We start from the raw sequence: 15,882 nt of genomic DNA, 5'->3' as shown, positions 1-15,882 counted from the left end.
TTATTCCCTTGGAGGAGTTCGCTGGTGAGAAGTCGCTGGCAGCTAATTACTCCAATTACTTCCTGATACACAGAGCCCGGGTGCCCAGGGCTCTCCGCAGCAGCACACAGCGCTGCTCAGCAGCTCCCAGCTCCTCTCATGCCTCCCTCCCCGGGGCACCCGCTGCCCCAGATCCCCTCCTCTGGGACCACACAGGGTACGCTGGGGTGGATGGGTGGTGGTGAGAACCCACCGGTACCAAGGAAACAGAGCTAAGTGGTATCTGAAAAGATGCCCCACTGCCTCAGCACTGCTCCACCACATAGCTCAGGCCCAAGGATGCCACAGGATGACCTTGAGCCCCCCTTTCTCAAGCAGGTTGATACCCAGGAAAGCTTCAGCAGGGCTTTCTAGCACAGGTCCCCCCTCTGCCTAAGAGGTTGGTGGTCAATGAAGCCAGACTGCATCTGGAGCAGGACTGGGCTGCAGTAGGGACTGAGAGTCTCAGACATATTGAGGAAAGAAAAATAAGTTATTTGCAAGCAAGGCTGGAGGGAGGGTGCTATTGCATCTCAACTCCTAACAATGTCACTAAGGTTCCCTATCCCCCTGCAAAGGTCTGAAGGTAAGAAAAACAAGACTCAGCCCCTGCTGTTAGTGTCAGGGGCTGATCTTGTAGGTGCAGGGCTCAAGAGGCTCTCACCTCACATTTGTAGGGTGCTCTGACTCTCAGCAGCTTTGTGGGAAATAGGAGCAGGTACTGCAGTTGTCACCCCCTTCCTCAGCAGTCACAGCCAGCCCCAGACCTGCTACAGCTCAGTCCTGCACAGCCATGCTGGCAGACACCACATCGGAGCTCACATCCTAAAGAGACAAGGCTTTTTAGAGATCCCCAGCAGATCCTGGGCAGGCAGGGACCCCCACAGCCCTGCACCCCCAAGACACTGGCAGGGCAGAGGTGCAAACAGCTGGTTTCAGCACCACCACTTCAGGGCAGGACCACTGGCTGACACCTCAGACATTGCTACCATGTCCCTGCCACCACACAGAGCTGTGCCCACTGTGTCGTCCCCAGTCTTACACCCGATCTGGGAGGCGAGTCCTGGCCTCTGGCCAGGGAGAGCACTGCCCGTGCCAGGCCTCCAGAGCACCACTGTGCAGATGGTCCCCACCAGGCCCCAGGAAGCAGAAGAGGACCTTCACAGGAACAGGGATTGAGGTGTGCACAGGCCCTCCCTGCCCACAAGCCAGTTTTGGAAAGCAGAGAGGGGAAAGCCTTGCCCAGAAATCACACCAGCAAGAGCAAGAAACCGCACAGGACTAGGAGTAGAAGTCTTTATTGCTTTGGTTTCTTACAAGTGAGTTATATGCATCTAGGCTTGCTGCAAGAAGACACTCATGTTGCATTCAGCTTGCAGCACAGCACAGGGGACGCAGGGACAGTGGGCACACAAGGTTCAGTCCCTCTGCCTTCTCCCAAGCACCAGGGAAGACAGAGCCTAGGAAAAGTAAGGCAGCTGCCAGCTCTGAGAGAGTAAAGGATTGTGTGAAAGGTTATTGCTACAAGACCAGAAAGGTCAGGGACAGCTTCTCTGGAGCCCGCAGAGGACACCGGGTCCTAGTTTAGCATTCCCAGCAGACAGACTACAGTGGGGACACAAACAAGTCCCCTCCTCTACCAGCCTCTGCTCCCTCTAGGGAAGATCACGGCAGCCAGAGGCAGGCATTAAGAGCCAGAAAGCCAAGGTGGCATTGGTGCTGACCCCAAGTGAAGTTTTTATTCTCCTCAGCTGGGAAGAATCCAGATCAAAGATGCTCCTCCCATAAAGCTGAGCACTCCCCAAGCCCCTCCTCACCCACAGCAGAGCCAGCACTGCTCTGCTCACCAAGGGGATGCTGGGCACCTCCACACTCATCCTGCACATCCACATTACTCATTCGAGCAAGTGCCTGGGGCAGAGAGACCTTCACATTCTCTGTCTCAAGAGGCCCGGCAGCATCCCATGACACCAGCACAGTACTGCCTCCCTTGCTCACCCTCTGAGCACAAAGAGAGGACAACCCCCAGCTCCTCTCCTTTGGGGCAGCTCAGTGCCTTCTCCTTCCACCCCTCCCGTCTCCGGGAATGGGCACTGGAAGAACACTCCCATACCCGATTGAACCACACAGAAAAGCAAGCCAGAGACTAGGAACAAAACAAAACCAAAACAAATTGGAACAACAGTTAGAGTGGGGTCCCAGCCCTGGCACCCCACCGGAGAGCCAAAGGGCGCATCAGCAGGGGAGTTGTGGCCAAGCCAGCTGGCAACCAGCGCTCAGGCATCCACGAGCGTCAGCCCATCGTGCAGGGCACGCTTCCACATGTAATAGGTGGAACGGGCCGTGAGCGGGAAGCGGGCACTGAACTCCTTGTAGGTGGGGAAGGTCTTCGACTCAAAGCGCTGCTGCAGGAACAGCTTGGCCTGTGCCTTGAACTGGGCAGTGGCAATCACATCCATCACGAACATCCGGCTGTTGGCTCTCTCTGACATGGCATAGCCCGAAATGGTGGTGTTGTATGGCATAGCTGGCACTGGTTTATCTAGGCGCTTGGTGGCTACCTCCATGTGGCACTGGGGCTTGAGGCCTGGCTCCGCTCTCGGAGGTGCCAGGGAAGCCACCCGGTTCAACGGTCGGCTGGAGCCAGTCCAGGGCAGGCGATGCTGCCCGAGGGCCCGGCCACTGCCCTTCCAAAACCAGTAGGCTGTGGAGGAGAGAGATGGGTAGCGCAGGCGGTACTTGCAGAAAGGCAGTTGCCATCGCTGGACTTGCCTCCTGGCCACATCTCGCAGCTGCTTTCTCCAGCACAGAGAGGGCTTGAGCTGCAGGAGACTCCTGGGTGCTGGTCGGTCTCCATTCAGCCTCTTCCTAACAGGCACACTGCTTGGCTTCAACTGCAGGAATGGCTTTCCTATCACTAGAGGTTTCTGGTTACCCAAGGGAGACTGGGGGGGTTTGAAGTTGGGGTTATCCTTGATTGCTTTTCTTCGCCAGTTGTAGTAAGTGGACCTGGAGATGCCAGGGAAGCTGCGCTTGAAGCACCTGTAAGGCACCAGAGTGTTCATGGAAATGCATTTCTCCAGGTAGGATTTGGCTCCTTGCATGAAGATTCCTGCTTGGATGGGGTCTAGGGAAGGACTTGGGGATCTTAAGCTCCCCCCTGAATTTGCTGGCTCATCCACATCAGCCTTTTTCGGGACATCCCTGTGAAGCTCCTGCAACCCATGGGCCTCAGCCAGAGTAGAGGCATCACCATTGACCATGCTCTGCATCTCATGCTTCCAGGCATAGTATGTGGATCGGGAAATTTCTGGAAACATTTGTCGGAAGTGCTGGAGGGGGATTATATTGCCCTCCTGAAAGCAGGACTGGAGGAAGTGTTTAGCTGCAAACCTGGCAGCTGCTTTCTGCCGGTGTTCACGAGACTGGCGCTTCCAGCGGTAGAAGGTGCTCTTGGTAATGCTGTACCGGTCACGCAGGTTGGAGTAGGTCAGCTGCGGGTCACTGTTCAGCAGCTCAAGGGTCTTCATGGGCTGGACAGGAGGCTCTGGTGAAGGCATTGTGGGTTCTAGCTCCTCCAGGCCAACCACGGCCACAAAGTACTGCGCCTTGAAGACTTGCCGGGAAAGCTGCTGCCCTGACCACATGATGTGGAGTGTGGAGGTTCGCGGGCCACACTTCCTAGGCCGGATGAGCCGGTTGAAATAGGGCCGGATCTTCAAGTTGCTCATGGGGTAGATGGAGTAGATGTTACACTGCAGTACTGAGGCAAGAGCATAGACGTGCCACATGTTGGCAAAGGTGCCAGGAAAACAGGTAGCTTTGATATCAGCATCAAAGATGGCCTCCAGGATAGCCATGGGGAGGCTGGTCATCTCCGGGGTCTCCTCAGTGCAGAGGGAGTAGCGGGCAGCCTGCAGCATCACCTTGGAGTCGATCATGCCATTCAAGTAGTATTGCTTGTGCAGCAGCATCTCCACCACCGTACGCACCTGCAGCTCCAGGCTGAGGCTGGGGCTGCCCCAGAGCAGCACACTGGCAGCCTCAAAGAGGCGGTTCCCCTCACCTTTGCAAACCAGAGGCAGCATGTTACTTGGGGCATCCTCAGGATAGAGGCTCCTGGCTACCCGGTCAACCTCCAGCTCCTCTTGGAACTGCCTCCCACAATAGCCAGGCAGGGAGAAAGATGACAGGGTCCTCTCTGCCTCCAGCGCAGCACTGGTGAGGCCCTCCAGACCAAAGCATTCGGTGGCTTCCTGCAGCTCCTGCAGCACAGACTGCACCAGCTGGTGCCGCTGGATCATCCTGAAGGATGGCAAAAAGAAAGAAGTCACCAGAGATGAAAGTAGCACACACTCCAGACTGCCAGGGGCCTGGCCTCCAGGTCCAGCTCTTCCCCGAAGGACAGGACAGGGGAAGAGGGTAGAGGAAAGGCCACTGCTCACCCCTCCACCCACACTCTCAAGGACAAAGGAGGAAGCCTGTGTCCCCACAGGCAGACCTGGGACAGGGACATGGGCTCGGCTTGCTCTCCAGTGACCTCCTGTGGGCAGCACACATGGCACACAGCCTCCAGAAATGCTCGTCTAGGCGAAACTAAGGAGTGCATCCATCCATCGGGGTGGGAAGCCAGGTCACCTCCGACCCCTGCATGCCTGGCTTTGCACCCAGCCTCACCCCTACACCCGTTTTTCCCACCAGCAGCTCCATTCCTTTCATTTTACCACCCCGCTACCAGTGCTTAGAGAGAAGAGAGCATCGAAGGGGAAACGTTTGTCACCTCTGCAGGAAGGGACCTGTGACAGAGCAACACCGCATGGGGGTGTGGAGGGACCCAGCTCAAGGTGTTCAAGTCCAACAGAAGAAGGGACAAGGAGCTTGCCCACTCCTTCAGAGCAGGGCACTGCAGCCGCACCCATTGCATGCACCAAGAACTGCTGTCACAGAACCTGAGATGGGAGGAAGAGCCGGGGCCAGCCCAAGCCACGGTTACTGCTGCCTGAGCTGACGCTAGATGTCACTTGCTGCTCAGCAGATACACACCACCAGCCAGGGACAAGCTGCAAAAGGAGGGCTTCTCCTAGACCAGCTACCAGGCAGGATGCAACCCAAAAGTGCAGACAGAGCATGAGCGCTGGGTGGGTAGTTCAGAGGCTGTATGGAGCACCCTTCCCTGCCTGAGCCCGTCCAGTCCTGTCTGCCCTCCCTCCGCATGCCAGTTCCACTCAGGCAATCCAAAGGGTCAAACTTGCATTCCCCTCTGTCAGCTTTTTGACACCTACGTGGCTCTGCCCCCACCACTCCAGGAACTTTCATGATGACTGCACGGTCCTTAGCCCGTGATCCAACTCCATCAGTGCAATCCTCTTCAACACCTTTTCCCCACCAGCCAGCCCAGTCTCTCCCCCTTGAACCATTTTTTTCCCAGGGACCACAACACTTCACTCAACTAGGGAACCCAATCTCCTCCATTTTCTCCCAAGGCTCATTCACATGCAACCTCCAACATGTAGGGCATCACTCTGCAGTCTGCTTGATTCACATCCCTGCCAGACACCCACCTTCTCACAACACTTCACAAGTATCACTACACGCTTGCAGAGCCAGGCAGGAAAAGCAGCAGCTCTGCCGTAAAGCAGATGTCCTGCCTGACCTCTCCCAATTCTCAGCCCTGCGCCCTGCTGCAGATAAGGTTATTAATGCCGTAGCATCTATGGCCCCTGGCCGTGACCAACCAGCAAACGAAATGAGGTGCCACAGAATCACACGGCCGCATCCTGGCTACTGCACCACAGGGAGCCTCCACGTTGCTGCTGCCCCTTGCCTTTAATCTGGCCACAGCGAGTCAGCAGGCCCTTCCCCTGCTCCAAGCTCCTCCACAGTCTCCTACATGTCGGAGGCCAGGGCCCTCTTACAGCTGTTCCCACAGCTGTGGGGCATCAGGTATCAGAGACAATGCAGGAGAACACTCACAGCTGTGAAGCAGGGGAGATAAACTTGTACTAAAACCCTGGTCTGAACAAGCATGGGGTTGTCACTTCAGGTCAGGCCTGTATTTTTGTTCTCCTGGAGGCTCATAGAAAGTTATTCTGCAGAGCAGTGTTTTGACTAAGCCCGTGGTGAACAATGTGTGCTCAAGGAGCTGAAGCAGAGGTGTCCCTCAGGAGAGTCCCAGGGCTGGCAGAGCCCAAGTTCTCCTTCTCTGTGGCCTGCCAAACCCTTTCAGGGCCTGCCACCTCCCCCTGCAGCAGCCACCGCCTGCCCTCTCAGCCCCTGCAGCCTGGCTGAGCACTCGCCTACCAGCAGAGCCAGGAAAGGCAAGACAAGCTTTTCCCCTGGAGGGGTGAGGAGCTGACACAGGCTAGGGAGCATCAGCAACAACCCTGGTCTTTATGGCCTGGTGGGCATTTCCCACCCCCTTATAGCTTGGAGGGAAGGGGGGATAGAGGGAGAGCTGGAGGCACAGGAGTTAATCCTTTTCTTCAGCGATAACCCCGCAACCTCAATGTCACTGCCAGCTCCTGCTGCCCAGAGCAACAAGGCCTTGAAAGCAATCCTAAAGCAAAACCCGCTGCCGAAACAGCACAGATGAGCTCCTAGGGCAGGGTGGAAAGGGGCCAGGTAAGCCAGAAGTCAGCCATGCTGGGGGCTTGGGTTCATCACTGGATAAAACCCAGCAGCTCTCAATGCAGAGAAGCTGCTGCAAAGGGAACATTTTTCCCCACACAGCCCCAGCAAAGCCAGCTGAACACGACAGACAAGTGCTCCCTAAACCATCTCAGCACCAAGAGGTAACCAAGGGAGCTTTTCGCTGCTGATAAAGGAGGTTTTACCTAACCTGGCCGCTTTTGCATTGTAACAGATAAGCAAGCACTTGCAGATCACGTTCCCTCACCTAAACTGATGGGCTGATGGCATCCAGTAGTGCAAGTTCCCCCAGCCAGCCCCAAAAACGCTCCCGCCAGCAGGAATCCAGGAGACCTCAGCCGCTGCCATCCTGGCTGCCCAGGACCAGCAGTGCCTTGCAGGGGTGTCCATGCACCCCAGCCCCAGCTGCAGGCTCAGGCCACCCCAGCAGTAAAGGCACTCATTTGAGAGGAGGAGGTTTGAACCACCGTAACCACACCACGGAAGCAGTAGTCTCCAGAAGCTGCCTAGGCTAGAAATACCACCATCCCGGGGGGGTTCTGGTGGGCAAGCAGCACTGGCAGCCCAGGCAGCAGGAGAAGCCTGCTCCATCTGCCAACACCCACATCTCCACCGACGTCCCGAAACGGGGCAACACTTGCCCGGAGAGAGAAAAGCCACGGACCCGCCTTAACCTAGGCCAAGCACCGCAGCTGAGCCCGGTTTCAGCCGTCTCTCGGGCGGGGGCACCGACTGCTCGAGTGCAGCTGGCGCCTGACAGCCGCCGCCAGCCCCGGCCCCCGCCAGCGCGCACCCGCGCAGCCCCCGCGGCCGCTCACGCCTCTCCCGAAGGCGGCGGAGGCGGCCCCCTGCGGCCGCCCCCGGGTCGGGGACAGCCCCGCGCCCCCGGTGGGAGCACGGGCGGCCGCCCCCCTCGCCCGGGAGACAAAGGGACGAACAGCCCCGGGGCGGGGGAGAGGCCGCCGGTGCCCGGGCACCCGCCGAGCAGGGACCGAGGGCAGGGCGGGACGGGGCGCCCGCCTGCCGGGGGAAGGTGCCCGCCGTGGCGGGGCAGCCCGCGGGGTCAGGGTGAGGGAGGGACGGCGGGGAGCCGCGGCCCCGACGGCGCCCGGCCCGGCTCCGCACTCACCTGGCTCCACGGGTCAGGTCGCGCCCCGCCCGGCCCCTCGGCCGCCCCGCACCTTTAAGGGCGGCGGCAGGAAGCGGCGCGGACCCGCCGCCGCCGCCGCCCCGGTGCCAGTCCCGCAGGGACCCTCGGGAGCGGGCGGCCGCGTGCGGCGCCGGGCCGAGCCGGGCCGGGCCGGGCCGGGCCGCCCCTCCCCGCCTGCCCCCTCCCTCCCCTCCCCCGCCAGGAAGCGGGCCATCCCCGCGGCCCCGGCCCAGATGAAAGCGGAGCGGGCCGGGGGTCACTTCCAAAGCTGAAGTGATAATGGCCATTGTCCCGCCGCCGCCGCGCTTAAAGGGCCCGCCGCCTCCCGCCGCCCTGCCCCGCTGCGCCCCGGTGCTCGCCGGCATCCCGCCGCCCCACGGCATCCTCCTGCCCCATAGCCCGTCCGGGACTGCAGCCCCGTGACGGGTGTCGGAGCCCGCTGGGGCTGTGGGGTGGGAGCTGGGTGCCAGCATGGGGCACCCCTCTTGTCCCACGGGGCGCACACAGGCCCCGAGTGGGTGTCACTGCAGCCGCGGGATCGTGGGGCTGGCACAGCCCATGTGCGTGGCTGCCCCCTCTTCCCGCTCGCTCCTGCCGAGGCTGTGGTCCTTCCTCCGGGCTGCTAGCTAGGAGGTAGTTACCCTGTCCTCTGCCCTCCCTAGGTGTTGCCTGTCCTCCCCCCGGCAAGGCAACGCTGGTGGGACCCCCGGGCTCGTAGGGCTGATAAAGCTCAGCTGTGCTGCCCTTCAAAACCTTCTCGTGTGTCTGCGGGAGACACTCAATGACAGCAGCCTTTTCCCTGCCCTCGGATCTGGGCAGCCTCCTGGACGGGCTTGTGTCCACTCGCCCGTGCCTGGGCCCTCAGCGGAGCAGCCTTCCTCCCCGCTATCTCTGCCCCGCTGCCTCCCCAGCCTAATCTCGGGGCTGAGGTCCCCCTCCTTAACTCCCGCTCGCACAATGGGTTCATCCCGTCCCTCGGCATCACGTGAGGCTGTGCAAACAGCCCGCGCGCCAGGCACCTCGCTCCGGCATCGCTGAGCCGCCAACGCCAGCTCCACCCCACGTCCTCTGCACAAGCCCAGAACTCCTAGAGCTTCCTCCAGGACCTGCCTCATCCCAAGCTACACCACCCCAGAATGGGTCCACGAGGAGACCGTCTGCTCTTGGGTGTGAGGGCTGGGTGCGTTTTCACGAGAGGGGGCACAGCTTGGACAACAGGGAAGAGTTGGGCTCTTCACCAGCTGGTCTTGGTCCTTCATATCCCCTGGTTTGCGTAGCTCCAGTTGCAGGCAGCATCTGGTTTGCACTCCCCAGCCTACCCCCAGGGATCAGCCTGGGCCCCACCACAACCCCCTCACACAGTGAGGGACACAAAATAACTCCCGATGCCAGACATGGCAAAGGCTTCCTTCCCTGCGTGCCACCACCTGCAGGGAACCTCGTGGTGGTCACTCATTTCTGCTGCAGCGTTTGGCAATGAAAGGGCAGGAGGGCTCATGGAGACAGCACATATGGGATTAGTGTGCAATTTGGGCAGAAAACTAAACATGGACCTTTCCAACAGGGGAAATGTGCCCAGCTCCCTCTCCTGCTGCCCTCCCTTCCGTGGTAGTCCGGGAGCAAGCATCACAGCACGCATCAAAGGCACACCTTCGCTGCCCTGCATCCTACTGCCCCCAGAAGCGCATACCCCAGAGCATTTTTTCCCACTTCTCTTGTCTCACATCTGAGCCCAGGAGCACAGGGGGAGGCTGGGCACGGAGGGTTTGACAGGCGGAACAGGCTCCCTGGAAGCTGTGGACGAGCTGCTTGTGAGTCCTCCCAGCCTCAGCTAGGAGCCACCACCCCAGCTGACACCAGACCCCAGCCTTCAGTGCTTACAGGGGTCACTCTCACTGGACACAGAAGAGCTACAGCACAAGGAAGAGAGACCTAAACCATCCCCTGGTGAACTTTTTTCCCACTCAGGCAATCTTCATATCTCCAAAGCCAGCTCCACTCTCGCTTATCAACCTGGCCAGTCCTGGATCTTTTCCCCCAGCAGACTGGTGTTCATATCCACAGCTGCTGAGCTCCCCTTCTCATCCTTCATCCTTTCAAGTTCTTTGGTTGCAAATGCAAAGCGGTGCTCACAGGGCGGTGAGACACTGGTAAATGCCTGAGTCAGCAGGATCAGTGATTAACATAGGAGCTGGAAAACACACAAAGAGACAGCCTGGGCAGTTCTGTTATGCAGATGACTGCACACACTGGCTTCCAGCATATAAACAAGTAGTTAGCATTTTTCTGTTCCTTGGAGGAGTTCAGTGGGGGACCAGTGTACTCCCTGATTTGGTGCAGGATGCTTCAGCATGACAGTAGGCCGTGGAGACTCTTGCAGTTTAGCTCTGGCTGCCAGAAGCTTTTCTGCCTGTTGTGCTTTAACCTGCCTGCTGCAGCCCATCCTCTCTCAGACAAGTCCCAGAGCAAAGGCGCAGAGATGTCCAGCTGCGTGTGGGTCTCAGGGCACCGTGTTTCCAGCTGCACTGGAAGGCAGGTTTTGCTGCTCCAAGTTTGAGCACGGAGTCTTCTCCCAGGTCAAGAGCAACCTCCATGTTCACTAGATAAAATTCTCATTGGCTTGAACCTGATGAGGAAGGGTGTCCCAATACTGGGTTGGTGCTGCGTTCTTGTGCAAGGTGGGGCTTCCTCTGGCTCTGTCACTGGAATGTGACAATCCCGACATGGGGACAAGATTCAAACACTCAGTTATCCCCCACAGCAGGAAAGCTCCCCAGTCCCACCTCCACTCCCACCTAGGGGACCTCCAGGAGTGGAGGGAGTCAGAGCACCCTACCCACTGCAGTACTGTCCATGGCTGGACCAGAGGAGACCATTCAGGTACGATGGGATATGGCTGAAACAGCTGGGACAGCCCAATGCCATTCAGGGCAAGTTAAACTGTGGACCGGTTGCCAAAACCACCTCTGGAATTGGAAGTGTTTGACCTAAATGGGCTAAATTGACATGTCCATCCCCTCAAAGCCATTGCCGGTGCCCCGGCTTCTGGTTTTTCCATCTTTCTCCCTCCAGAGAACTGCAGAGTCAGAATCTTCCTTCTGGGCAGCTGGGGGAGCTGGGACTGCCGGCAGGACTGAGAGCATGGGGGCTTCCCGGAGGGTCCTAAGTGTCCGCTGTCTTGGCTGGGTTTCTCCCCTGTGCCTGGCATTGCTCCATGAGGAAAGAGCAATGAGCAGAGCTTGCAGCCTGAGATGGCAACAGAAACAGAGTTGTTGCAGCTGCAGTCTGCCCACCAGTTTTAGGGGGAAGGAAGATCAAGTGGTTCTGGTGTAACTATGCCCAACAGGGCCCTGGGAAACGTGGAGTTCGCCCCAATCTTAGTAACTTGTTTGAACCGAATGACAGAAGTCCTGTTTTGGGGTTCACATAGTCTGGTACTTCTCATTCCCAGCCCTGAAACCATCTCTGAACCCACTGCCTCGTGCCTGTGCTGGAGCCCTTAAAGGGATGCTCAGATAGACAGGCTGCTGGGTTCTGCGGAGAGGTCTCGTGAGGCACCTTTGTGTCTGTGCGTGCCCCGGGACGATGCTGCGCACTAGCAGACAGATGATTTTGTTCAGTTCTGCTCACATCACACCGAGAAGGAGAGTGACAAACTACAGGGAGTTCTCAGCCAGGAGCAATGGAGCTGGAGTGATTGAATTACAGGAGACGATGCAAGAAGCAAAATCTATTTAGTGGTGCTGAAGTGAGAACTGGCGGGCAGGGACAGCTGAGTGCATCAACCTTGGCAAGCAAGAGCAGTTAACAGGGGTGACTTTGGCTGTGTGACCGAGGGCAGAGGGATGGCACAGAGGGACAGAATGTGGCCTGAACTTTAGGACAGCTTGACGGCAAGGCCCTGCCAGGAGTTTCAGCACCCCAAGGGAAGCGGGGAGCTGGCCTGGGCGCTAGGTCCCATCTTAGACAAGAGACTGGAGGCCTCTGAGGCTCTCCCACACCCTGTCACACTCTTCCTCTGCAGCGACTCAGAGCTCGGGGTTGTTTCCCTCCCTCTAGCATCCCTCATTGCCGCCTCCTTCCCATCCCGTAGAGAACACCTGGGGCCCCCATTGCTGTTCTCCTCTCTCTGACTTAAGATCCCTGTTTGTGGGACCAGGGGACCTCAGTGCTGTCCCCTGAGAGTCACCCAGAGCACCCTGTCCCTCTGCTAATGGTGGCTGCCTCCCAGTTCATCTTCTGGGTGATGTTCAGGACTGACCAGTCTAACACACCCAGGAGCGTACAGGAGAGCCAGGTCTGCCTGTCCCCTGCCCTGGGGTAGCGGTGCCCTGACAGTAGGTCCCATCTCCTCTGCTTGGCTCAGGGCTGTTTTCCCTTCTGGCTTCTGTCCAGCTGGGCTCCCTCTTCCTTCCCGCTCTGTGAGATGGGAGGGAAGGTTTGAACTTGGTGCCGGTGCGGTGCCCTTGCTCCCCGAGGCTCCTGGACAGACAGGAGGGAATTAAGCGTGAAGCACCAAGCGCAGCACCACAGTGCCGGGCGAGGACTGGGAGCCTTGGCCACATCCTGGGGTCCTGGCCATAGGTGGGAGGGGTGGGGGAGAGCCAGGGAACTGCAGGAGATTCAAAGTCAAGATCAAAGCGTTTCCCTCTGAAGCCCTAACACTCTCCTTCCCTCCCACTTGCACATAAAAGCACTCTGCCCTCAGCAGGCTCTCCACTGGGGAGGGTGGGTGGAGGAGGGGGTCGCTTTCCCCCTTGCTTTTCCTGTGTTACGAATAACTCTTCCCAGAGGTGAAATGGTGAAAATCCTTCCACCCCTCCTCCCCCATGCCTGCTTCTTGCCCAGATCCAAAGGGACTGAAGCCATTTCAATGACCGTGAGTTCATGGCAGACCTGCCCTGCTTTGGGGTGTTACCAGCTGCTGCTGGCACAGGAGAAATGCAGCCAGCAAAGCCTTTGAAGTGTACAGTAGAAAGACACTGTTAGAGGCAAAGCACAAGGAAAGAGGACTGAAAAGAAAGCAGAGCAGTTTGGCCTACAGGAGGGGGAAAGGCTAATTAAGGCTCAGCGCGTGGAGGAGGAAAAGGCAGAATCATTAAGATATCACAGCAGGAGCCGGTGGTGGGGCTCCATGGAGGTTTAAGCCACACCGAGCCTGGCCTCTGCTGTTTGCTGCCCCTCAGTTCTCCATTCCCACCCATTCCGCTTTGGGGTGGCACGGGAGTGTGGGGGACTCTGTCAGTCAGTTCAGGTTGCTGATCCAGCTGAAAATGAGTTGGTTTAGTTCATATCCCAATACAGACAGAGCTGAAATTCAGGATGGGAGTCTCCATTAGTGTTTCCTTACTAATGATCAGAGAGAGGGCTAAAGCTCTGAAAAAGCTGCAAGCTCCAGTGAGGATAGGCACATCCAAAGAGGCTGGAGACTGGAAACATGGGCAGGAAACGGCAGATTCAATTTTGGAAAGTCCGGGAAGGCGATATTCTTCTGGCAGTGCTTCATTACGCAACATCGCACAAACCCGGCAGCATTAAGAAAGACCTGGGAGGGGAAACCCAAAGGAAAGCAAGCTGCAGAGTCAAGGCTGCAGTTTTGCGTTTCTTTCGGTGGTCACGGCAGCTGCTGCTTGCTTCAGAGAGCTCCCAGGGCCTCTTACCCTCCAAAGGCACTGAAAGCTGGGTTTGTCAGGCTGCTCCCTGCATCCCAGCTACAGGCCAGCTGGCAGAGAGGGACCGGAGGGAAGCGGCAGCACAGGGGGCAGCGGGGACCGTGGGGAGGCAGGGGCTGGGAGGCCGGGGGTGCGGGAGGATCTGGATGGGGGCTTCCCCCACCGGTCCCGGGCAGGGGGAAGATGCATCGGGGCACGGGGAAGATGCATCGGACAGCAGGCAGGGGAGGACGGGGGATGGGTTGTTTCACACCTAGCAAGCAGGAGCAGATGGGGCTGGGGTTAAACACCACAAGGACTTAACTTGCACTGCCACAAGGAGCCCGGGACTTAGCAAGCCGTGCCCGGCTCTCCCTTCCCTGGGTCCACGGCAGACTGTTTAGTGATGGGTTAGCAATGCGGAGGGGGTTTCTCTTGGGTCTGTAGCTAGTCAGGGAGCTGAGATATGGCCCTGCAGTGTAAACACAGCCATACAACCCTGCTCAAGTTGTGAGCCCCCAGTCCTTTCCCAAGCCCTGCCCCCAGGCACACTCTGAAATAGCCATGCTGTTTGCTGGGGGAGAAACGTGAGAAGTAGAGCCAGAGTGCTGTAAAAGATGTAAATGTTTCTGTGCTGAGAGCAGCTCTGAGTGTCTAGGGCACAGCCTCGGCGGGGGGGATGGAGAGGCACCGAGAAGGCACTTCTCTGTTCTTGATCTTGGCTGCCTTAGGAGGGGTTCCAGGAAAAATCCTGGAGCTGATTCACTAAAGGGAGCTCACGGCATGTGCTTTATCAGGTGGTGGTCGTGGGGTGACAGGGACAGGACAAAGGGCAGGGAGGAGGAGGAGGCAGGAGGAAGGGTTTGGGATAGACAGCTGTGGCCATCTCGTCTCTGTGTCAGATCCCCTGGCTCCCTTGGTGCTGGGAAGCCATTTCATCAGCAGGGGAGGGAAGGGGAGGAATATCCCCTTGCCATAAGGTGGGCGAGAGAGCAAAGGAGTCAGTTCAGTCCCAGTAACCACTGACATGGTGACACACGCAATTGCCACAGCTGCAATACTGCACCGTGAGAGGATGTGACTGCCTAGGAGCAACCATCAGCCAGGTCTGATGCAACAGCTGAGAAAAAACTCCCGATCCTTTTGACATAAAAATTAGTCACCGCTGAGGTCAGGTTTTCAGAGAACTGATCTCTGCCCTCTGGAGCTTAACCTTTAGGTATGACTGATAGCATTGTGAATTCCAGCAGTAAAAGAGCTGAGAGAAGGGAGATGAGGGCAAGGAGAAAGGGACACCAACTGAGGAAACAGGCTGATGCGCCTTCTTTGCTCCCTGAGTGTGTATACTCCGATTTTGTGTTTTGAAGTGCCTGGACCCATGAGCAGATAGCAGCAGAGCAAAGACGAGGGAGACAAGGCTGAGGGAGAAGAAAGAGAGGGCTGGGAGGTGGGGAACCGCCAGAAGAACGATGCTACTTGGCGTACGGGAAGAGGGACCTAGGGGGTATGTGCAGAAGCCCAAAGCCTCTGCAGAAGCAGCAGCATAAACAGGATGGTAGGTGTGACGGGTTCTTGAGGAAGCAAAGGACACCAGCTCGTAGGATCCCTCATCTCTTATCATCAGACTTGTCCAGAAATTGGCTTGTGCTGAAACATTTCATAACCCAGAGTTCAGGTGACTATCCAAACCTGGAAAAAGAAAATAGTTGGTTTCTGTATTAAACTTGGCGTCGCTGAGAAGCCAGAGAGGGTCAATTCACTGACACAGCCCACTGCTGCTTTCTTGAAGTCCCTCTCCACCCCCGGCCAGGTTTTCGCTCTGCCCTGCTCCCTGGGGGCGCACACACGGCCACCGCCTCATGCTGGGGACCGCTGCCTTACCCCGAGGTCCCCGCGTGAGAAATCCCCCGCAGACAGCGCCCAGCACAAGTTTCCACCTCCTTTCGAAGCCACCCGAAACTTCACCGCCTGCCCCAAAATAACCCGAACGCGCGGGAACCAGCCCCGCTCCTCCCTTCCCGTGTCCCCCGGGGCAAGGGGGCAGTGCCCGCTGCCCACCGGGCCGTCCCTCAGCCTCTGCGGCCCCCGGAGGGAGCAGCTCCCGCTTGCCCGGCTCCGTCCTCAGGAGCCGAGCGGCAGCGCCCTATTTCTCCCGCCCCGCTGCCGGTGGCGGCCAGGACGCGGCTCGACCCCGGAGCCTGTCCGGCAGCCGTGGCCCGGCCGAGCCACGGCCTCCGGGCCTCTGTCCCTGCGCAGGCGGCCGGGACAGCGCAGCTCCGCCAGCGGCCGGCTGTGTGAGCGGGCAGGCGGTGAGGAGGCGACGAGGGACGCGGGCGAACTCCGCGGCCCCGGGGGCGACCGCCGGCTCCGACCGCTGCCCCCTCCCTCCCTGCGCCGCCAGGGGGCGCTGTGTCC

At 58.5% G+C, this 15,882-nt stretch overlaps 1 protein-coding gene across 1 annotated transcript; it reads right to left on the bottom strand.

Moving 5' to 3' along the window:
• Positions 1–1,128: 1,128 nt before the first annotated feature.
• On the bottom strand, positions 1,129–7,903 carry VRTN (vertebrae development associated). Its single transcript, XM_087746973.1, has 2 exons — positions 7,796–7,903; positions 1,129–4,323 (listed from the first exon to the last, which is right to left on the bottom strand). Exon 2 carries the CDS (start codon positions 4,320–4,322, stop codon positions 2,295–2,297), a length of 2,028 nt encoding a protein of 675 aa, XP_087603099.1. The 5' UTR covers position 4,323; positions 7,796–7,903; the 3' UTR covers positions 1,129–2,294.
• Between the last annotated feature and the right edge of the window lie 7,979 nt (positions 7,904–15,882).

Source organism: Nipponia nippon, unplaced genomic scaffold, assembly GCF_047370975.1.
Source record: "Nipponia nippon isolate SJK-2023a ecotype South Korea unplaced genomic scaffold, ASM4737097v1 scaffold_11, whole genome shotgun sequence".
Classification (NCBI taxonomy): domain Eukaryota; kingdom Metazoa; phylum Chordata; class Aves; order Pelecaniformes; family Threskiornithidae; genus Nipponia; species Nipponia nippon.
Note: the sequence above shows the minus strand (reverse complement) of the source record. Positions and strands in the feature narration are given on the sequence as shown.